The 24,178-nt window shown below is 41.9% G+C and overlaps 1 protein-coding gene across 3 annotated transcripts in view; it reads left to right on the forward strand.

The window, feature by feature from the left end:
• Nucleotides 1-24,178, forward strand: part of slc4a11 (solute carrier family 4 member 11) — a 54,585-nt gene that overhangs the window by 21,914 nt on the left and 8,493 nt on the right. For 2 of the 3 annotated variants that reach the window (XM_061695771.1, XM_061695775.1), the window contains exons 5-17: nucleotides 661-889; nucleotides 5,071-5,094; nucleotides 9,174-9,255; nucleotides 9,445-9,568; nucleotides 10,421-10,630; nucleotides 14,200-14,284; nucleotides 15,533-15,658; nucleotides 16,148-16,261; nucleotides 18,743-18,875; nucleotides 18,950-19,023; nucleotides 19,690-19,921; nucleotides 20,558-20,664; nucleotides 22,950-23,115. In XM_061695771.1, coding sequence (XP_061551755.1) covers nucleotides 661-889; nucleotides 5,071-5,094; nucleotides 9,174-9,255; nucleotides 9,445-9,568; nucleotides 10,421-10,630; nucleotides 14,200-14,284; nucleotides 15,533-15,658; nucleotides 16,148-16,261; nucleotides 18,743-18,875; nucleotides 18,950-19,023; nucleotides 19,690-19,921; nucleotides 20,558-20,664; nucleotides 22,950-23,115 — 1,706 coding nt within the window. The remainder of the gene's footprint in view (nucleotides 1-660; nucleotides 890-5,070; nucleotides 5,095-9,173; nucleotides 9,256-9,444; nucleotides 9,569-10,420; nucleotides 10,631-14,199; nucleotides 14,285-15,532; nucleotides 15,659-16,147; nucleotides 16,262-18,742; nucleotides 18,876-18,949; nucleotides 19,024-19,689; nucleotides 19,922-20,557; nucleotides 20,665-22,949; nucleotides 23,116-24,178) is intronic. The other variant, XM_061695774.1, reaches the window with a different exon arrangement.

The raw sequence follows: 24,178 nt of genomic DNA on the forward strand, positions 1-24,178 counted from the left end.
TTGTAAACTGAGCTCAATTGGTGACCTACGTGCACGTTTTCGTCAAATGAACACTTTTGATGTTTGTCTGCATACCTTCACTGCAGCAACTCCATTTGTTGTGCACGCTGCACATCATCTGAAGACGTTGTTATTTCCCAAAAATGAAAAAAATATCCGCAGTTGATGAGCGCCCAAAACAGCCGCCCACCCGCGTCTCCAGACACGCAAACAAACACAACGTGACAATGCAGTGTGTCACTATGTCTTCCATACAGACATCTTTTCATGTTTTGCACAGAGCAGCAGGGGCTTTCACCCGTCTTTGGGATTTTTGTCAATACTTTGGGGGGGGGGGGGGGGGGGCGCTGGTGGTGCGCATGCGGGTTGGATGTCTTCCCTCTATATCGAACCGTAATCATCTGGCCGTCCATTCGAGCGTCTCTTGAAAGATTCTCAGGCAGTCTTTTGACTTTATTTGGTGGCCAAGTAGTGAGGGGGGATTAATACTATATTATTTTTTATAAATTAACAAAAAATTCTAAAAAAAAGAAACGGCTTCACTCTTTCATTATGGGGCATTATTTGTGTAATTGTATGAAAACAATAAATGTAACCCAATGTATGATATTGTGTGTGTGTGTGTGTGTGTGTGTGTGTGTGTGTGTGTGTGTGGCGCAGTATGTGAAGCTGATGAACTTCGAGGAGGAGATCCGCCCCCACCGGGACCTTGACGGCTTCCTGGCTTGTGCCAGCATCCTATTGGACGAGACTGCGGCAACGCTGGATGAAGTCCTGAAGAGAATGCTGAGACATGTTGGACAGGAATACAGCTCCCCAGAGCCAGGGTGGAACTTTGAGGACATCATGAGTTTGCTCTTCACTGACGCCGGCGCGCAGGAAGTCAACGGTGAGTTCTATCAACTACTACCTGAAATGATCTGAAGCAATCTACAACTATTTGTAATTCACTGCAAATATCTACAACTACTTAAAACTATCGGAAATGACCCAGAGTGCTACAACTAGCTGAAACAAAGTTCAATTATCGGAAACCACCTACAACTATGTGAAAATGTCTACAATTATCTACAACTCGAGAAATGATCTACAATTATCTGCACCCATCTACTACTATATAGAATTAACTGACACTATCTTAAACTATCTGAAAATATCTGCAGTTTTGAAATCTAATATTGACCTGAAAGTTCTTGAACAATATAGAACTGCCTGAAACTAGCCACAACTCTGAAACTATCAACAACTACCTGAAATTATTTGAAACTACCTGGAACTATTTGCAACTATCTGCCACCCACTGCGATTACTGTAGCTACAGCTATATGCAACTATTCTACCACTATCTTCAAATATCTGAACCTCCATAGAACCAGTACCTTTGATCGCAACAAGCTACAACTATCTGAAACTATTTACAGCTGTCTACAACTATCTGAAGATACCTGAAACTATCCGAAAGCATCTACAACGATCTGAAACTAAAACTATCCGCAATTATCGAAACTAAAAATACAACTACCTGAAACTAGCTACAACTTTCTGAAAGTAGCTGAAGATATAGGAAAATATCTAAAAGTATTTGTCACTATCTGCAGCTTTCTAAAGCTATACGCAACTATCTGAAATGATCTACAATGATCTGAAACACTCCACTAAGCTCTATCTGTAATTTACTGCAACAGTCTCCAACTATCTGCAATTATGGGAAATTAGACGATCTGCAAGTATCGTGAACTAATTGCAAAACTGCAACTATCTACAGCTACTTCTATTTACCACTGTTTGCAGCATTTTGCAATGACCGGAAATTGTTTACAACTGCTGACGAGTGTCTTAAACTAGTTGCAACAATCTGCAATTAGCCGCAACTACCTGAAACTATTTGCAACTATCTGTAACTGTAAATATGTGCAGCTTTGTTTACATTAAATAGTGAAAAGGTCCCACAGGCCGCACTTGATTTAAAATCATGTCATAGTATGTCCCAGCAGGATGGTAACATCTTAAGTGTCTAACTGGATATCAACTCAAACTCTGCGTTGGGTCTTGTTGACAAGAAGCAGATTTGATCAGAGGCACTGCGGATAAGGGTTTGCCAAGGTGACGGCCGCCTGTCACGTTTCGGCGCGCTCGCCGGCCGGTGGCACCGCCAGGCGGGCGGCGGGCAAGGCCGGCCGACGCTCGGCCCGGCGCCCGCGCAGTTGACACGTAGGCCAGGTGATAAGTGGTGTCACCCGTCACTGGCTGAGCTCCTCGAACGCCTCTGTCACACGGCAGCCGGCCGCCACTCCAACGCTCGTCTCCCGACGCACGCATGTGGCCGCCGCCGCCATCTCCTTCCTGTGAGGAGATGGTCTTCACGTGCACAATTACAGCCAATTCACTTTTATACTCAACATAAAATTATATGTTAGCTAGCCAGCATTGTTTGGATGAACTTTTCCTGAGCATGTGATCTCTTGTTGCTAGACAGAATTCATTGAGCACAATGATTTGTGCCCCCGTGCCTCTATTTTGTCATTGTAATCACTAAAAAGTAAGACGAAATAGAGAGCCCTTGTGCTATTTTCAAAGTCACATGACCACTCGTTGCTAGGCAAAACTTGTCTAAGCCCCGTATGTTGTGATTACATCCCCAAAAAGTAAGAACAAACAGAAGCTCAGATGTATTTTTTTACTTGTCAGTTGACAACTTGTTGCTAGCCAGAATTTGATTGTGCCCCATCCCCATATTTTATTCAATCCGTAGAACAATTTATTTTTAAAATGGGGCTCAGATACTCTTTCCACTTGTGAGCCACAAATCTCTTGTTCTCCTAAACCCCTTAAAAAAAAATGTTGCCATTACATGACTAAAAAGTCAGTACAAATGGAAGCTTGGAGGCTTTTTTTTTTCCAAGGTAATTTGACCACTTTTGCTAGGCAGAATTCGTGGGGCAACAGCATGTGTGGCCCCAAACCTATACTTTGTCATTCAATCGCTAAAAAGTAGGAACAAATGGGAGCTCAGATGCTTTTTTTCTCTAATCATGTGACCACTTGTTGCAATGTGGAATTTGTGGGACACAATCATAATTCGTATTTTGTCGATAAACCACAAAAAGTAAGAACGAATGAGGGCTGGAATGTTTTTTTCCTAGTCACGTGACCACATGTTGCTCGGCAGAATTTATGGAGCGCATTCACAGCTCATATGTTGTCGTTAAAGTATTAAAAAGTAACAAGAAATGGGAACTCTGATGCCCTTTCTTGGTCCAGTGATCACTTGTCGCTAGGCATAATTCTGTTTTTTTGTGAAATCCCTAAAAAGCAAGAAAAGTTGCCTTCTTTCACCACAGCACCATCAGATGGATGCTTTTTGCAAAATCACCACTGCTTACTGCACAATATGGGGGGGGGGGGGGGAATGAATATTTATGTTACATTAACGGGGAGTACGAGTGTTGTCACACATTGAAGGTCAGTGTATCATTTCTGAGGGGGATAATATTTAAGCAGGACTTTACTTTCCACAACTTTTTAATGGGGGAGGAGACGCACTGAAGTAACCCTCTCGTTGGCACGGAGCTGGTGGGGGAGACTTTTTTGAATTCAGCCCAAAAACTCGGGCAGCTTTCTTTCCTCCCGAGGAAACATCTTAGCAGCAGCAGCAGCAGCGACAACAACAATCACGGCTGACGAGAGCCAGCCAGAAGCTAATTAGCGGCGGCGGCGCAGATGTGACGTAACATCGGTTACGCAAGCAAATTTGCCGCACATTCGCATTCAGGCAGAATGATGAAGCAAATTAGAGATGTTTTTGATCAGAAAATATATCCAGTTCGCAACCAAATGGCTCGTGACGCTCCCTGGTCAGCTGCTGCCAGGCAGAATTCGCAGGGGCTCGAGTACAGTGGCGTCAGCGCGCCTGATTGAAAAGAAGAGGAAATGCCGCAGAAATGATTATTAGCTTGTGATGTTTTTTTCTTAGTAATGTCATTACCACTTGTGAGGCACAAATCTTTAGTTCTCCTAAACCCCTTAAAAAACATCATTACATCACTAAAAGTCAGAACAAATGGAAGCCTTTTTGCCTAGGTAATTTGACCACTTGTTGCTAGGCAAAATTCTTGGGGCACAATCATGTGTGTTCCAAACGTGTGTGCCCCCCCAAACTTACATTCTGTCGTTAAATCACCAAAAAGTACAGAAAATTGTGAGCTCGGGAAAACTTGTTGCCAAGCAGAATTTGTGGGGCAGAAAAGCCTTTGTCCCCCATGTATAGTAATGAAAACAGTAAAAAAAATCTATATATATTTTGGTAATGGTACCACTTGTTGCTAGGCAACATTCGTGGGGTTGCTATCATAGCTAATTTTTTTGTCGGGTACATCACTAAAATGTCAGACGACGATTGGAGCGCCGATGCTTTTTTCCTGGTCAGGCGACTACTTGTTACTAGGCAGAATTCCTGAGGCACAATCGTGTTCTTATATTCCAATCTTATATTTTGTAGTGAAATCACCCAAAACTACCCAAAAAATGGGCGCTTCAATTATTATTTTTTTCCCCAGTTTGTTTGAAAACTTTTTGCCAGGCAGAATTTGTGAGGCAGGAAAATGTTTGAAGCCAGGTTTTCACATTTTGCCCGCTCATAAATGTGTAAAAAGAGTTTTCCCATGCCGCGGTTATCTCACCGGTTATCGTCGCACTCCTTACTGGTACGCTTCTGTTGTGGCATTACAAAATCAAATTAGGCTTTCTAGCCAGGGCTACGGTTGCAAAGTAGTGGTTTCAAAATAGGATTACATTTGAAAATGAAGTTTGATGTTTGAAATGAGTGTTTTAAATTTGGATTAGGTTTTCAAATTAGGATTACATTTTCAAATTAGGATTGATGTTTGAAATTAGGTTTTCAAATTAGGCTTCCTAATAGCATTTTAGAAGTAGCGTCCTTTCTTATCATTCGACCTTTCCTTCATCTGCATTGTACTAACCCCAAAAAGGGAAATGACCTGTGACTTTCTCTTCCTCCTCCTCCTCCTCCTCCTTCTTTGTCTGCTTCTTCTTCTTCTGTTTTGCACGCAGACAGTTTTGTTGTCTTTGACGACGGTAAGCGAGGAGCAAAAAATGTCCATGTCATCATCACCATCTCCATCCATCGCGGCGCCATTCCACGCATGGCGTCGGGATTGGGCGCGATTAGCCTCCCGCCCGTGTTGCAGCTCAGTTAGCCCTTGATTGTCAAACTGTTGTTAAAAATACAATGCACTCGTTCGTATCTGATGACAATTTGTCAACAAAAGTTGAAAGTAACTATATCGTGTTTTTGTTTTGTTTTGCTTGTAAACTACTTCCTGGTTCATGGAGACTAATATTTAGAGGAGGACAGGTTTTTTATTGGACGACGACGCTAAACACGACATGTTAGCATTTTATTTGTCATTCGTGTCATAGGAGAGTCTAAAATACTTCTCGGATTGTGGAGAATCGTAAAAAATAAAAATGTAGACATCCATGACTTTCGTATGACAGCCATTTAATATCATTTTGAGTTAACGCGACATTAGCATCACTCCACCTCATCATACATTCATTTGTAAGCAACTTCCTGGTTCATGGAGGCTAATGTAAAATATGAACATGCGTGGTTAGCACGACATGTTAGCATCACACAACCTCGTCATATGTTAGTTTGCAAGCTACTTCGTGGTTCGTGGAGAATAACATGAAATGTGGACGTATGTGGTTTTCGTTGCAGGTTAGTGCGAGATGTTAACAGTTTATTATTTTTGTCGTAGGTTGGTTTGCAAGTTACTTGCTGGTTCGTGAAAACAAACGTAAAATGTGGACATGGATTATTTTCGTCTGAGATTGTTTTAGAATTGCAATTTAGCGCGACATATTAGCATCTTAGTTATCACGTGTGTCGTATGTTAGTTTGGAAGCTTATTGGAGAATAATGGTTTTCGTAGGAGAATGTATTCGACTTGTGAGCTAGGACGCTATTTATCATTTGTATTGTATGTTAGTGGTTTTCCATGAACCTACTTTGTGGTTCATGGAAAACAACATAAAATGTGGCTGTACCTGTTTTTTGTAGGAGAACGTTTTAGAATTGCGAGTTAGCGCAACAGGTTAGCATCTTTTTTTATCTTTCGTGTCATGTTGGTTTGCAAGCTATATCTTGGTTTATGGAGAAAAACGGCAAATGTGGATGGACAAGATTTTCATAGGGGAATGTTTTAAAATTGTGAGTTAGTGTGACATGTTAGCGTCACTCAACCTCATCATGTTGGTTTGTAAGCAAACGTCCCGGTTTGTGGAGAATAACATAAAATGTGGACATACATGCTTTTCATGAAGCACAACAGGTTAGCATCAAATTGATCACTTTTGTCATATGTTAGTTTGCAAGCATTTTCCTGGTTTGCGGAGACTAACGTAGAATGTGGACATACACGCTTTTCGTTGGACAGTGTTTTATAATTGCGAGACAGCACGACACGTTAGCGTCGTCGTCATCGATTGTGTCGCGTGTGCTTTTCCCAGCGTGACGACGTTAGAAAATTGCAATTTAGCCTCGCATGTCAGCACCACTCGACCTACGGTCGGCGTCCTCGTGGATTTTGCACCCGTCTCGACGACACCGACCAAGTCCCTGCCGCCACCCTCATACCGCCTCTCATCGACGTGGTGTGACATCATCGGCATGCCGCGTGCTGATTGGCTTGTGATGTATGCCTCCCATATAGGATAAGTGTTTCATCTCGTCTCATTTAATCACCTCCTTCAACGGGCCCTCCGCCGGCCATGAGGGAAACCAATCATTCCTCAGTGTATTTGTGTGTGTGTGTGCGTGAGCGCGCGCGTGACAGACAGTTAATCTCTGAGGCTGCATAAGATTGCGGGGTTTTATTGAGGTCACCTCCAAAAATGCTCTTCAACCTGCCGCACACCTCCAGCCGATGCGACGCATATTACGACACGCAGTTGCTTTCAAGCCAAAGTTAAGGTTTCAAAAAGAAGCTTTGGCTTTCAAGATGGGTTTAGGGTTTCAAATTAGGGCTTGAAGGTATAGTTGGGGTTTCAAACGAGGGTGAGGGTTTTAAGTCAAGTTTTTAAGACAGGTTTGGGGTTTTAAAATAGGGTTTTGTGCAAAAGTAGGGTTTCAAATGAGGGCAAATCAGGTTTAGATTTAGGTTTCAAGCCTTGGTGAGGATTTCAAACTAGGCTTAGGGTTTTTAATCAAGCCTTTAAGACAGTTTTCAAATTAGGGTTTCAAGCAAGCGTTTTGATTACCTGACTTAAGACTTAAAATTAGGGTTTCAAATTAGGTTTAGGGTTGGAAATCTTTTTTTTTTTTTTTTTTCCTTTAAACATAGGCTCATGTTTTCAAATCAGTGTTAGGGTTTCCTGTTTGGGTTTCCAACAAAGGTAAGGGTTTTAGAATTTGGGTTTCAAGTCAGAGTTGGGGTTAGAAGGCTAAGTAAAGGTTTTTAAACAAGGATTCGGGTTTCAAATGTGTCTTTGTTTCAAATGAGGATTTCAAGAGAGGGCCTGGAGGATTAGGGTTTCGAGTTCCGGTTTCAAGACAGGATTTGTAATTTCCCCACAAAGTCTCGTGTGGATTGCGCCAAGTCCTGTTTGGGGACGTCCGCTTCTCGTGTGGTGAAATTCAAAGTTTGACGCTTTTGATTTGCTGGCTGGGAAAGAAAAAGCTCATTTCATTTGCCCTTCTTTTTTCTTTTCTTTTCTTCTCTGCTCCCTTTTTCAATTTTTTCTTCTTCTCGTCACTCCTCTCCTTTTTTTTCTCGTCTTCTTTTTTTCCCTCACTCGTCTCTTTTTTTGTTTTTGCTTCTCTTTTTTCCCCTTCTTTTCTCTTGTGTTTTATGTTTAGCGTTCAGAGCATCCTGACATGAGCACAAACGCATCAGCGAGCAAACCGAGCGCAAATCTGCTCCACGTGACTAATTGTCTTTTTTCAAAATGTTATTTATTTATTTGAACTGGACTTGCTTTGCAGCACAGCCTGGAGAACTAAACGCTAAAGTAGAGTTTCCGGGCACGACTGGGGTTTCAAATGACGGTTTCTGATTAAGCTTAGGGTTTTAAATGAGGGTTTCAAGCCTTGGTTAGGGTTTCAAATGGGGCGAGTCAGGGCGAATTCTTAAGTAATTTTATATGACGGTTTTGATAAGCGAATTGAACCCTTCTCCTGCCTGTCGTCTCTCTCGTCCTCTTCTGTCTGGCTCATCCTTTCTTCCCGCTCGCGCTCCTTTATCAGCGCACGGTCGCCCGCCTCATTCCGCCTTCCCGCCGGCCAGCGGTCGCCATGGCGATGGCCGTCATTTTCCGCCGTGAAAGGAAGACCGCGCACGTGACGACGGGGAACGAACCCAAACGAAATCGAATCGAAGCAAACCGACCCGCCGATGGAGAGAGGGTCGAAAGTCATTAATTTTCCTTTCTCCCGGCCAATCGGAATGAAGCACGTGACTAGCGGCGCTCGTCTGTCGCCAGCTGGCCAAACGGCTATGGGTGCCCGGCAAACATTCCAAACTGTGCTGATCACTTTGAACCGGCGTGCTTTGAGAAAGACTTAGCAGAAAGCAAAGGAAACAGAGGCAGAGGCTAACACCAGCAACGGTGCCTACTATTTCTTTTAAGGTTTCAGGTTTTATATTTTTTTCACGTTTCAGTCTTGGGTGTTAAGACAGAGTTGAGGTTTCAAATGAGGGTGTTAAGTTTGGGTTAGTCTTTCTAAAGAGTATTTCAAACAAGGGTTCGGGGTATCGCGATAGTTTGACGGTTTTAAGCAACAGATAAGATAAGTCTGGTTTGGGGTTCGAAATGAAGGTTTTAAGACAGGGTTGGGGTTTCGAATTAGCAATTTAGACAAGGACTTACCTTTCAAATTAAGGTTTGAAGGAAGGGTTAGGGATTCAAATGAAGGTTTTATACAATGATTTGATATTAATATAAGGTTTCCATGAAGCGTTAGGATTTCAAATGAGGCTGTTGTGGCACAGTTGAGGTGTTAAATAATGGTTAAGGTTTCCATTAAGTGTTCGGGTTCCAAATTAGGATTTTATGTCAAGGTTAGGGTTTGAATTGCATGTGTGCGTGCGTGCGCTATCTGCTCTCCTGCTTCTTACGTGTCGTTGTCGTGGTGATGTGGTTGCGTCCAGTTCACCTTCTGTCCGAGACCATCCAGGGTGTGACGGCCACCGACACGGGAGTTCACTACCAGCAGTCGTGGCTCTGCATATTGTGAGTACATAATGAGGCGCACGCTGCTTCATCACAGCCCGCTCCTCTCGTCCACATTACATGCAGTATACAGTAGGATGTATAGGATCCTGACGGTGGGCACTTCTCGATTATTACCCGATGAGAGCTTATGCAAATGATGCCTTGACATCGTTCTACTGTGTGTGCGCGTGTGGTGCTCGTGCGTAGGTGCAACCTGAAGGACCTGCAGCGTCGCCACGTGTGTATCTCCCGGTTGGAGAGGCCTCAGAACTGGGGTGAGAACTGCTGCGAGGTTCGCTACGTCATCCTGGTCCTGGCGCCGCGCAAAATGGTACAAAAAAGAATTACGTTTCAATGTCAGGTGTTTTTTTGTTTTTTGTTTTTTTTATATAGGAAAAGAAGTGAACAGTGGTTCACTTATTGCGGATTTAGTGCATCGCGTGGGTGGGGAGGGGCCGCCCCCCCCCCGTGGCCCTCCAGCCGGACGGGCTGGATCGGGCCCGCGGGGTTCCACCCTCTTACCTCACACACACAGCACATTTTTATTACTCACACTGGACATAAATTCCATCGTGGGGGTTACGTTGCAGACCCCCCCCTTTTCCGTTTGATCTTTCGTATCCCAACGTTGGATTTGTGCTCCGATGTCATCACGCGCTGTGTGAATGAGCTGTCACTTCGTATTCCGACTGGGGCCAAAACAAATTACAGCAGCGCGGGGATCCCACCGGGTCGCAGCAGCAATTATTTTCATCCCAGTGCGGCAAAGTGGCGCGTCGCATTCCACAAATGAGCTTTCCTCCTCTTGCGCCGTACCCGGCCGCAAGGTTTTCACGAGCGATTCGATGCTCGCTGCGACACCAGCGACGCCTTGTGAGGTTGCCGAATGCGAAATAGGAATCGGTAAAATGTTCGTGTAGATTGTCAGTCACGCAGGTGACGCTCATCTGGAAAGTTGAAACGTCATCAACGACAAAGTAGAGTCCACTTGCCTCTATTCAAATGAGCCACTGAGAACTGCAGTGGGCTAACTCCACTTTTTTTATAGCGATTTACCATGGTGTGTTGAAGGGGTGCGTGTAGAAGCTGATGCGTGACTAAAAAGACTTAGGATATTTTACAGGGGAGAGAGTTGTGCGCCGAATGGTTTTCCCAATGTTAACAGCGGTGGTGCGTCTTGCAGAAGAGCACCAAGACCGCGATGGAGCTGGGCAGGACGTTCGCGACGCTCTTCTCGGACATTTCCTTCCGCCAGAAGCTTCTGGAGACCAAAACCCAGGAAGAGTTCAAGGAGGCTCTGATGTTCCAGCGCCACCAGCTGTCGGCTGCCAACCAGCAGTTCACCGCGCTGGACAAGGAGGAGACGGACCCCTACAACCACAAGCCCCTCAAGGTGAGCGTGCGCACCTTTTCCTAGCGTGACACTCAGTCATGTTCAGATTAGACCCCGCCCTCCGCAACTTCTCATTTTGGCACATGCCAATTTCATGTTCCACCCGCTCAAATCGTCACCCTGTTCCTTGCAAGAAATCTATACGCACAACCCACCAAAAGATACGGTGCACCCGCTCTCTGCTGCACACACCCTGAACAAATCATCACAATCATTTTAAGCCACCCCCCCCATCAAAATCCCCCTCTCTCTCCGCCCTCTCTCCACCGTGAAATGTCCAAAACTTTATAAGCAACGCACCCCATTCAATATCCACACATTTGTGGCACCCCCATAACATTTCCCAAACTTCATCAGTCACACGCCCCTTTGAACATCCTGACAGAGTTGGCGCGCCCCCTCTCCCATAAGGTTTCCCAAACATAAGCCACACACCCTTCAACATATTGTCTTGCGGCGCACCCCCTAAAAAGTCTAACCCCCCCTATACATCCCAACAGTTGTCGCACTTCCTCTCCCTTGTACAATTTCTCAAAGTTTTTAAGCAACGCACAAGTCAAGTCAATTTTGTTTGTATAACCCTTAATCACAAAAGAATCTCAGCGGGCACCCCTTTGAACATACGCGCAGATAGCGCACCCCTCTTTCAACATTTCCCAATCTTTTTCATCCACACCCCCCTTCAACATCCCATTTTACTGCGGTGCACCCCCAGCCCACCTGCACACACCCTCAAAAAAGTGAACCTTTCTCAAAAATGTCAAGCTGCGCACCTCCTTTAACATCTTCCCCCACATATTTGCCAAACTTTTTAACCCACGCATCCCCTGTAACCACCTGACACAGTTGGCAAACCCAGTCCCCCCCGGCACGAAATGTTCTCAAGATGTTCTTCCTTTTCTCTGCATAGATGATGCTCCCCATCCAACAACTTGTCCAAACTTTTTAAGCCATGCACCCCCTTCACATCCTGAAAGATTTGGCGCACCCCCTCTGCCTTGCACACACTTTAAACAAAAAAAACACAAACCTCAACATTTCCCGAGCTTGCATTAAGACTCTCTGTGCTTCCCTTTTCGGTGCCAACATCTCTTCCTCTGCACACGATCAATCGGTTTCCGCTCCAAGGACCTTACGGTACATCCCTCACAGCTCGGAAACGCGCGCACACACTGCACGCACACCAACACACACACACACGCACGCACGTATGGACACACACTCACGCACGTCATGTTGACAGTTGAGGCCTTGCAGACCTTTTCAACTTGTGTGTTCCCTCCAGTCGAGCATTTTGTTGGGTCTCCTTTCTCAGGCTCAAAAAAGAAAGAACGCAAAGCAAAGACAGGAAAGCAAGAAGTGTCACTCAGTGAAGGAAGGAAGCACAGAGGAAGACAAAGTAGAGGTAGGAAGGAAGTATCAGGAAAAAGAGGGTAAAATCCAAGCACAATTACAAAAAAAAAAAATCGGTTGCTTTATGGAGGTTTCTTTATCCAAATTTGAAAACTAAAAAGTCAGTTCAATTGAAAGAATGAATATATGATACAGTGGAACCTCGATAGAACGGACTAATGGGAGCAGGGGTGGGGGTCGTCTGATATAGCCGATTGTCCGTTACGTTGTAGCACTTTTTTTGTTTTTTGAGGCCATATGCACCCATTGTATTGCACACTACAAATTTGTGGTTTTCGAGGGGATTTTTTCGTGGCCTAAAACGCCCAGTGCAGTGCAAAGTTATTGTAAATAAAGCAATAAATAAACCTTGAAAATGTTTGAAAGTTTCACATTCGGTGTGCTTGGTCGGGGTGACATTGTTGACGTACAGTACTTAACATAGGCGAGTTGCTTTCATGAGCCGCAAGGAATTAGTGTGCTTCCTTGTTCCAAATCTACTGCCAAAGGCGAACGGCTTGAGCCCCAAAAAAACAAAACTCTTTTACTCTACCAAAAATGGCATGTTCCAGATTTCAGAGAATTGTTTTTTGTCATCTCCTTGCCAGCGCTTTACGCACAGTAGACAGTAGAAAGAACCACCGTCACACGGCCGCCACGTCAATGCCCCAGATTCAACATGGCTGCCACATAGGCACAGAAGGCATGTCTTTTGGAATTCCATCTAGTCATTTTGTACATCTGTGACCTGGAAATACATCAGTCCCATTCTCTGCCTGCATTGCGCCACACAGTGGGCAATTCTGGAACTCACAGACTTTGTCAAAGGCAGTTTAAGTGACAAATGGAAACTATTTTTGAACGCGTCGATCGGTCCCGACAGTCCGTTGTATCCGTTATATCGGGGTCCGTTTTATCGAGGTTCACCTGTATATCAATGAATATTTATTAACAATTTGTTTTTCTCATTTATATATATATATATATATATATATATATATATGAGTAAATTACTATTTATATTTACTTTAAATTCACTATATGGTTGATACAATATCGTTATTTTTTAAAATTTTGTCCTGTTTAAAGTGCATTTATAAAAATTTTAACTACAGTAATTTAAATCTGAAATATAATACAATATAATGAAACATTATTGATTCATTTATAAATATATACAGTAGGACATGAATTTATTTGAAAATGATTTGTTTAAATTTTAAATGTAATCTAAAGAAATTACAACAAATGAATACAAAATACATACATTCTTAAAACTCAACTAAACTTAAAATTCATTCATCAATAAATACAGTGGACCCCCACCACTATTGTTGTTTTTAAGCAGGGGTCAGGTCAAAAACCGCGAATAACGGGGGATATGTTAAACAAAAGTCATCTTGAAATAGATGAATCTGTGTATGCAAATATGCTGCGGTCCACCGTATGGTTTACTGTAAATGCAATTGATTTATTAAAAAAAAATAATTGGCCAGCCATTAACTTAATCTATATGTAAAATATAATCTGAAATAATTAAGCATTATTTAATTGGTTTATACATGTGAAATATACACATTACACATGATACACATTACAAATAACAACATACAAAACACATTCATTCCTTAAAATAAGTAATTGATTAATACAGTATATACAAATTAATTGATTTTAAATGTGATGGAAACATCCATTTAATAACTTAATTTATAAGAGATAATTAAATGAATATATTATATATTTTAGATTATATAATTCATCATTTTTTACAGTGTGTAAAGTTTAAAACCATTATTTAAGTGACTAACGATAAATATATCAAGCTCAGTACAAATATTTCTGATTATATTTCTTATTTAAATCAATGAATGGGCAATTGAATGTATTATTTCACAGTATAATCCATGCCTAAATTAATTTTCAAAATGTAACAATAGATAGTAATCCCCAAAACACAAATAAACGAGTACATAATGACAAATAAAGAGTTGAACACGATTATTGAAATGAATATATCCAAACTTAACAAAGCAGCAGGTGTACCTAATGAAGTGTCTGCTGTCGCTCAGGTGCTCGTTGCCATGTCGACGGCACCGAGCTTTTCGGGTCGTGCGCCGTCGGGTCGCAACGACCTCTTTAACGACAACTCCCCCCCCGACCCCTTGTGTGCATAGTGTACAGACTTCTTCCTCGCGGGCCGGGGGATTTACGAGGACCTGTGTCGCCGCCTTCCTCTCTACGCCTCCGACTTCACAGATGGTAGGATTCGCCCGCTGCCTGTGTGGCTGAAGCTACGCAAAGCTAAGTGCCGCTAAGATTCGCGTCTGTCCCGAACGGCATGTTAGCAACCTAACGCTAATATTGACGCGTCCACATGATGCTATTTGCTAACTAATCTGTGTCCATGTGTCACCTGCGTCGCCCGACCGATATGGATATTTTTTTATGCTGATTACAACATTTGGCAGAAATTCCCATAACCGATTAATCGGACAGTCAAGTTAAAACAAACAAACAAACAAAAAAAAACGTATAACTTCTTCGGTCCCTTAACACTTACAGCAATAAAGATCTGAATTACTAGGCTGAACATATGATAATACTTTGTCCTTTAGCACTTAACTTTACAACAGAGAGAAATAACAGCAAGAAAAAACATCGGATTTTTGCAGATGATTTTTTTTTTGCGAATGTGTGAATGTCATTATCTTTTATGTTGTAATTTCTTGTGTAAAAAAAAAACAAAAACAAAAACAAAACCAAAAGATTTTACAAGATACCGGATATCAGAATCCACATGATTGGCCAAATATGTCAAAAACGCAGAAGGAATTTGTCTCCAGTCGTTGGAGCCACTCTAGCACGACAATTGACAGCCATGTTGACAAAAAATACTTTTGAGACATAAAAACACACTACGGAGAGTCACTTAGCAATAAAAAGTTACTGGTAATGCTGATACAATTACAGTTGTGCAAATGATGCAGAGTCTGCATGGGGTAGGACGTGCTTGTTTTTATTTGCGCCCGCTTCCTCCTTCGCCAGTCAGATCGCTTCTTGACGAAAACGTCCCGATTATCTTTGGGTGTACCAGGCCTAACTCGAATCCGCACCAAATCTGGCGCGAACCCACTTCCTGCACTTGTTAGCCACATGAGTTTTTGTTCCCCAAATAATCTGCCCAAATGTGATGCTAACCTTGATGGCTAACCACATTAGCATGGGTTCCTCAAATCATCTCCCTTAACATGATCGTAAACCACGTGGTAGCGCATGTTAGCCACATTAGCTCGTGTTCTCCGGATAATCTGAGTTACCATCGCCGCGAGGTGACTAGCCCCTAGCGACAGCCTTTTGATATGATTGCAAACAATGGTATTACTTCTTGCTGTGTGAAACAATAATGAGCCCAAATTTGATGCTAACTCCATGAGCCAATTCTTTTTTTAGCCACATTAGCATCTGCTCATTATTTTTTTGGTGTGCACTTGTTTTGTCCCCCTGCAGGTATTGTGGGTCACAACAAGACGCTGTTGAAGTACATGACCACGGCCATCTTTCTCTACATCGTCATCCTGCTGCCCGCCATCGCGCTCGGCTCGCTCAACGACGAGAGCACGCACGGCGAGATCGGTACCCGCCGCGCCTTACCAATCGACCACTGACCGTCTGCGTAGTCGGGCCCGACGACAAAAATCTGAATGTATTTGAGCAAGACGACGCCACTGACTGCACAGCCGGACCCGATATCAAAAATCTTCATTGAATTCAGCCATAAAACAAAAACAATCATTTGAATGTACTTTTGCCATAAAAAACACCGAGTGACTGCACCGTCGGGCCTGATCAGCAGGTTTGTGTTTCCTGCGCTAGCGTGAATTTAGCGAGCGCTTCGTCTGCTTGTGACTCGTGACAAAACGCGTTTGGGAGACGGGCCGGAAGCGTGCAGCTTGCACCGCACGCACACAGAAAGGCGCGCAGCACACTCGCTATGAAAAATGGGTTTAATTTTATGACTGCTGTTATTACATTCAAACTATCTCTCGGGCACATTTTGCCACATTATCACTCTCAATATTCCACATTTGACCGTCTGTGTTTTATCTCCGTCTGTGCGCGTAGACGTGAAGAAGACCATCGTCGGGCAGTCCATCGGCGGCGTCATCTACTCGCTGTTCGCCGGTTCCCCTCTCGTCATCCCGCTGACCACGGCCCCCCTCGCCATCTTCATAAGTGGTACGCTCCGCCATCCGGGGCACTGCGTGCGTTTAATAAAAATTCGTACAACATGTACAACCTTTGAGAAAACACCAAATGAGCAACGCATAATGGTGGGTAGAAATGAAACTGAACTAACATAAAAAAAAAAAAGGCATGTTTATTATTCTATAAGTTTTTTTATTATTTATTGTATTTTTATTATTTATTGTATTTTTATTTAATGTACAGAAAAACAACTTTATACTGTTTTTTAACATACTGTTTTTAAAATATAGTAATTTGTATTTCTATTTTATTTTTATGTTCATTTCATTTTTTTAAATTCGAAACCAACTATATAGTGGTTAATTTTTTACGCATTTAAAAAAAGTGATTTTACGTTTAGTTTTTTGTTCATCATTTTTAAATTAAAAAAAAACAGTCATCTGATTTGACATATTTTTATATGTTTCATGGTAACTTAAATTGATTTGTCTTTTTATTTTTATTGATAAAAATCAGGATTAAAAAATATGACACCGGTTTCCTCCTTCATCCCCAAAACATGCGTGGTAGGTTGGTTGAAGATTCTAAATTGCCCGTAGGTGTGAATGTGAGTGCCAATGGTTGTTTATTTCTATGTGCCCTGTGATTGGCTGGCGACCGGTTCAGGGCGTACCCCGCCTCTCGCCCGAAGATGGCCGCGATAGGCTCCAGCGCTCCCGCGACCCGCGTGAGGAGATGCGGTAAAGAAAATGGATGGATGGATGAATTCACAAGATAAATATTAGTAAGATAAAAATAAAAAATGTAGCTTCAAAATATATGCATTTTATAGTAAAAAGAAATATTTTTTTTACATTTTATTTACACTTAATTTATTTTAGATGGTTGTGTTTACTATAGTAATGTTAAAATATAACGTGAAATAAAATCTAAAACAAATTAGATAAAATAAAATATATATTTTATTATACAATAAAGATTGTATTCGTTCTAATTTAATTGATTTTGTTTTATTTACTGTAGCAATGTATTTAATTTTATTTGTGTGTTTAATTCATTTGTGTATTTAATTCATTTTAGGTATTCAATGCATTTTTAATAATGATTTTTACAACATAAAAAAAAACATTTAAATTATGATAATAAATGTAATAATGTATCAATAAATCAGCTTACCTTTTCAATTTAAAAATGAAAAACAGTACAATGGAAATAAAATGTAAAGTTACTATTGTCTTGGCCATAAATTGACACATTTTCACCGATAGGAAATAATGGGAATAATATTAATAGTTCTAAACATGAAAAACAACTCCACGTTTTCTTCACTGGGTGTCCCATTATTTTTGCCACAACCTCTGCCGTCAAGCAGCTGTTGTTTTTTTTCACACCACAAACGTCAACAGCGGTGGACTGTTGTACTCGTGTGATGATGATGATGATGATTGTTGTTCCTGCTCCTGCTGAGCGCCTACTGGCAGCCGCAGCTCCACGCGCCAGCGATAACCGAGAATAAGAAGCGGTTTTGTTACATAACAGCTTGTTTAGAACCCCGCAGGTCGGGAAGATGGCCACTGGCGAGCGCGCACACACACACACACACGCACATCAGTGCGCAAACGCTTCGCTTTTCCCTGGAATTTAAAGCATCCTGGCAGCGGCGGTGCAGGCGGCCTGACTCCAGAAAGTCGAGAGAAAAAAGAGAAGAAAAAAAAAAAAAGCCCGCCTGCATAGTCAGGCTTGATAACCACACTAAACACGTAGCAAGAATATGAGGCAGGAAATACCACTGGCTGCATATTCGACTCTGAAAGCAAGAATCCAGCAATACCGGGCCTGATGACACTAATCGTGAACTTGTCATAAAGATGTTCAGGTGAGCCGGAAAATACTGCTTACTGACAACAGCCGTGAACATTTACCGGCCATTGCGCGAAAAATATTCAAATGAGCTAGAAAACACCAGTAGCCTGCATGTTAATATACTTGAGACACAAACGTCATTTGGTTGCATGACACCAATCATGAGTTTGGCGCCGTATTACGAGTATTCCGCTGCGCCAGAAAACGCCGCTTACTGACGACTGCCACGTTCATGTACTTATTGTAAGAAATGCACCAGAAAATACCGCTGACCGCCTGACGACATCAATAATATATTAGATAATGTAATGCGTTAGAAATAGTCCAATGAGATTGACTGCATAGTTGGGCCTGATGCTTGTGATCAGAACCAACTATCGCCATCTTAACGTACTTTTCAATGTATTCGAAGTATCGGTCATTGTATCGGCATTGTCGGTCCTGATGACAATTATCATCATCGTATTCAAAACTGACTGCGTGGTTGCGCCTGAGGACAACAATAATGGTCATTATTGTATTACAAGTATGAAAATGAGGCGGCACTCCCGACTACATAGACAATAGTCGTGCAGTTGAGCTGCAGAACACCGCCGAGTGCGTATTCGGGCCTGAGACCGAGGATAATGCTAATGTGCTTTTTGGCAGTGATCCGCGGGATCTGCGATGACTACCAGCTGGACTTTGCAGCCTTCTACGCCTGCATCGGGCTGTGGAACTGCCTCTTCCTCATCCTGGGAGGAGTCTTCAACCTCAGCCTGGTCATGAAGCTCTTCAAAAGGTCAACGGACTTTTTATTATTTATCTGTTATGTTTATTCCTTTTTATTGATGATTTTTGTTGTCGTATGTGCAGGTCCACAGAGGAGGTGATCGCTCTCTTCATCTCGACGGCGTTTGCGGTGGACGCCGTCAAAGGAACCGTGAAAAGTGGGTGACAAATGCTAACGCCAGCGCCAATGCTAATTACATCCAGGGCCATGAATAGACGGGTCAGCTAACAATCACCGATGCTAACGCTAGCGACGGCGTCATCCTTTCCTGCAGCTAAAGTCACCGAACAAGCTCTGATGCTAACGCTAACGTCCACTTAGTCCTGAGTCAGCTAATGAACTTCGACGCTAATGTTAGCTTCCACGTCATGCTGACCCGTTAGCTTTCCTGGGGAATACAAAGGTCTGATAGGTTTGGTCGTTCTCTTGAACACCCGCAGTGCACCAGCAATTCGTGTCTTGTTGTTTAAAAAAAAAAAACAAACTTGAGTCATCAGATGGCGAGGTTCAGGTATCCGAAATGTCCCGCTGCCCGTCGCAGCGCCTTAGAAATATTTGACACCATTTGAATTTCCTCAAATGGAGACCTCGCTAGCTGCTGCGCCATTAGCATAACATTAACCTCCGACGCCGCTAATGCTAATTCCTTCTGCTTTTCGATACATTTGCAACATTGATGGACGAGCACCACCTTTTTAATAATCATTCCCGACACGGAGGCGTCCGTTTATTTTGTTGACGGATCGGAGACATTAGGACGCCATTTTGGGAAGGTGTTCTTCATCATCGTAAGAATTAAAAATCAATTGCGCCATCCTTGCAGTCTTTCAGAGGTACTACCACCCGCCCACTCTGGGCAACGCCAGCGCAGCCGACCCGTCGTCGGCCCGCGTCGGCGCGACGGGGGGCAACGGGAGCGAGCTCGGCGTGGCCTCGGCGCTGCACGCCATCCCCGACTCGCTGATCGACTGCACACGCGAGCGGCCCGTCCTGTGCCTGCTGCTCATGATGGGCACGCTGTGGATGGGCTACACGCTCTACCAGTTCAAGAGGAGGTACGTGCCACGCAAGAACCATAATGCGTTCTAAAAATGATCCAGAAAACAACATCGGACCGACGGCGTGCTCGGGCGTGAAACAATAAGTTCAGTGCACTTAGAAAGCAACACTGACTGACTGCTTGACAACAAAATACTTCTCATTGTCTTCTCTCTAATGTACTTGTTTTAAAAGTGTCAACATGACCCATGAACCACTGCTGACTGATTGCGTGGTTGGGCCTGACGACAACAACAATCTTAATGTACGTAGAAAACGCCACCGACTTGCCTGGACGACAAGAATCATCGTGTACTCTTGAGTGCATAGTCGGGTCTGACGTTGTCGTATTAAAGGTATTCAAATTAGCTCGGAAAAAAACAATCGCTGCACAGTCGGGCCGAGTAAAAGTGTAAGACGCTACAGAAGGAACTATACAAGGACAAGTACTTGTGGCAGAAAACACCACTGACTGCCTGGTCGGGTCTGATGACAACAACATACAGTATAAGCATGCAATTTCCATTTTATTCAATGACAAAAACAATTGTGCATATTCAAATGAGCTTGAGAACACCAGCGACTGACTGATGGCAAAGTCGGGCCTGATGACTGAATTGTCTGCGTGCGTGTGTTTTTGTGTGTGTTGTCAGTCCGTTCCTGCACGCCAAAGTGAGGGAGGTGTTGTCCGACTGCGCTCTGCCCATCTCGGTCCTTCTCTTCTCCTTTATCGGATCCTACCTGTTTAGCGACATCGAGCGTCAGTACCACTTCCTGCTGTCTTGTCGCATCTCACAACCACTGCAAAATTGCGTTGTTGTTTTTCTTGAAAAAATATGATTGTCAGAAAATTACATACAAATATGGTTGAAAAATATACCTTTTTTTTGAATCCATTTTATTGTCAGACAATGTTTTGTTCTCGAAAAATGCAAAGTACGAAAACAAATCTGGCTTCAATTAGATTTTTCTTCATAAAAGTATGTAGAAAAGAAAATTACTTGAAACAGAGTTTGTTTTTCAAATTTTATTTTCATTGTTGAAATATTATGACTATTTTCCCCCAAAAGAACAACTTTCAATCTTGAAAAATGACTTTTGAGCTGGAATAATGCAAAATTGGCTCAAAAATATTCAACTTTGCTTGGAGCATGACTTTTCTCTGAATGCTTTTAAAAAAACTGACTTTTTTTTCAAAATGAAAACTATAAAACCCGACATGAAAATGAATTTTTGATCTTGAAAAAAGAAGGACAGATTTAGTTTTTCTTTCCAAATGGATTTTATCAAGGAAGAAAACACAACCTCACCACCAAAATCTGATTTAAATCTTAAAATAAACAGTGTGACTGTTTTATTTTGGAAAGAAAATACCCTTTTGGCTTAAAAATATACGACTGTATTGTCTTTTTTCTCTAAAACGACTGTATTTGAAAAATACTAAATTGTCAGAAGATCATGCTTTTTCTTGAATATAAAATACATTTTTCATCTTGAAAAATTGGACTCTCTTGAGAGATTGTTTTACAAATTTGATTTTATCTTGAAAAAATACAGCTTTACTGTTGGAAGATTCTATTCTTAGAAAATAATCCGAGTTTTAGCTCGCATGACATTTCATCTTAAAAATAAAATTATGACTTTGTTGTTTGAAAGTCATTACTTTTTTTTCTCAAAAGAAAAAAAAAAACAACGCTTGGAAAATACTACTTGTCAGAAGATTTAAAAAAAACATATCTTGGAAAAATTGGATTTTTTTTGTCTTTTTACAACACCTAAAGCTGTATAATAAAACAAAAATATATAATTCAAGTAAAAGAGCTTGAAATTGAAATGAGTTGCTTGTGTTGTGTTTTGCCATGCGAAGGTGCACACAAACAAGCGTTTAACGAACAACAAAGTGACGAGCGCGCGTGTTAAGTGGGGCACGGCAGGTCGAGGGAATTCAACACGGATATCAAGCATCTGCCTTATTATTAATGTTGGTTCTGAATGTTTGTTCATGAAAATGTTTATTTTATGGACGAGCGTCTGCCGCGCGTCTCTCAGGGAAACACCTCAAGGCCTCGCTGCCCTACAAACACTTCAAGTCTACATCATTGAGGGGGGGAAAAAAAACATGAAAAACATGTTTTTGTTTTTTTTACTGGCCCACCTCAAGATCCTTGGCCAACAAGGACTGCAAGAAAAAAACAAAACGAAAAGAAAAAGACTATTTTGCTAGATAAGACGTTACTGTAGGAACATTCCATCTTTTCTTCTGGGACAAAATACTAAAAATAACTGGCTGAGAAACATAACTACAATTAACATTCAAAATCTTACCTTGAAAATGTCTATCGGAAGAGTGTGACATTTTTTGGGGGACTTTTTGTCTTTAAAATTCTCTTAAGATTACAGCATTTTGTTGGAAGATTGCTTTTCTAAATGTAGAACAAAGGTTTTTTTAATGAACAAATATTGTTCAAATAACGATTTTTCACAAAAATATACGTTTATCAAAATCCAAAATGTTATATCTTGGAAAAAACGAAAATAAATCCTACGATATACAAAATAATGGTAGATTACACCTTTTTTCTATCAATGTAGCTTTTATTCTTGAAAAAAAAAATGTATTGGACGATGACAACTTTTTTTCTTGATAACTTTACCTTGAAAAAATATCACTTTTTGTAAAAAAAAAAAAAATTAAAATTGTTACTCTCTAGAAAAAAATACTTATCTTGAAGAATAAAACTTTAAGACTTTTTCCTCTAACTTTCACCTTGAATTCCTTTTTTTTTTTTTTTTTACTTTTTAGCTAAAAAAAACCCCAAACAACAAAAAAAAACAAAAACAAAAAACAACAAAAACACCTGATTAAAAAATGAACTTTATAGGAAGATTGCAATGTTATACTTTAAAAATATTTTGTACCCCCAAAATATGACTATATATATATTACTACTATTACTATTACTATTACTTATGAATTTCCTACTGTTTACCTGTGGGAAAAAATGATGAAAACAGCGTTCTTTGTGATTTTTGTTGCGGGAGCAGTTCCGGTGTTTAAAGTCCACAACAAGCCGACGTTCAGCGTGGCGCCGTTGGAGCGTCTGACGGCCTTGAACGTGATCAGCGCCATGGGCCTGGGCTTCCTCCTCGCTTCGCTCATCTTCATCGACCAGAACATCGTGGTGTCGCTCACCAACGCGCCCGAGAACAGGTGAAAGAAAGTGACAACAGGAATGGATCACAAACAACAACAAGTACAACTTTCCAAAATCTAATCGGAAACCTTGCTCAACCGATGCTAACTAATGCTCATATCGATCACAAAAGATCAAAATCAAAGTCTTTTGTTCACAAAAAGTTGCTGATTGACATCTAAGAATCGGATCACGTCAGTGGGGACAGGGACACCAACAGGATCGAGAAAGCTAGCAAAATAAAACCGGGTAAAAAGAAGCAACGCTGAGGCTAACACCAGTCACAGAAGATCCAAATTTCAGTCGTTTGTCCACAAAAAGCTGCTTGATATGACAGCTAACAGTCCTATCTGGACAACAGGACTGCAATACAAACGGGAAGCGGCAAGCTCACAAAATAAAACTGGTGACGGCGCTTAAAAAAACAACAGCAAAAAAAAAACAAAAAACATAAACCTACCAAAATACAAGCTTAACAATGTTAGCCATTAGTGAGCAGAAGTAACGCTATTGTGCACATGAGATCCAAATCGAAGTACCGGCAATGCCGGTACAATTTTTAAATTTCAAAAAAATAAAAAATTGGGGGGGACAATTGTGCAAAAAGATGCAGAGTCCTCTAGCACTGAGCGCAGTTTGAATGACTAATCTCGCAATAGTCCGGCGCAGTGACCGTTGTGCAAAGGGCGCCGAGACTTCAGGGAGCGGATGCGGTTTAAAGTGACGAGTAGCGCGATCATCTGGGGCAATGTCGATTGTGCAAATGTTGCAGATGCTCCTCAGTCAGTGTGCAAATGGAGCAGATGCTACTCTGGCGTGAGTGGCCGGTATTGGTCAACAACAGATATGCAAATAGCGCAGCGTGGCCAAACGACGACAGCGAGTGCAGCAGTAATATGTCATTGGCCCGACACAAATGTGACGACAAACTCGAGACTAAAAAATTGGCAGCATGTTGCAATGGAGTTGTAGGTTAGCTGTTTAAGAAGTGGATGGCAAGAGGGAAGAAGCTGTTGGAATGTCTGCTAGTTCTAGTTTGCATCGATCGGTACGCACTGAATAGGTACTTGCAGTGGTTGC

This window comes from Phycodurus eques, chromosome 14 (genome assembly GCF_024500275.1).
Source record: "Phycodurus eques isolate BA_2022a chromosome 14, UOR_Pequ_1.1, whole genome shotgun sequence".
Taxonomy (NCBI): domain Eukaryota; kingdom Metazoa; phylum Chordata; class Actinopteri; order Syngnathiformes; family Syngnathidae; genus Phycodurus; species Phycodurus eques.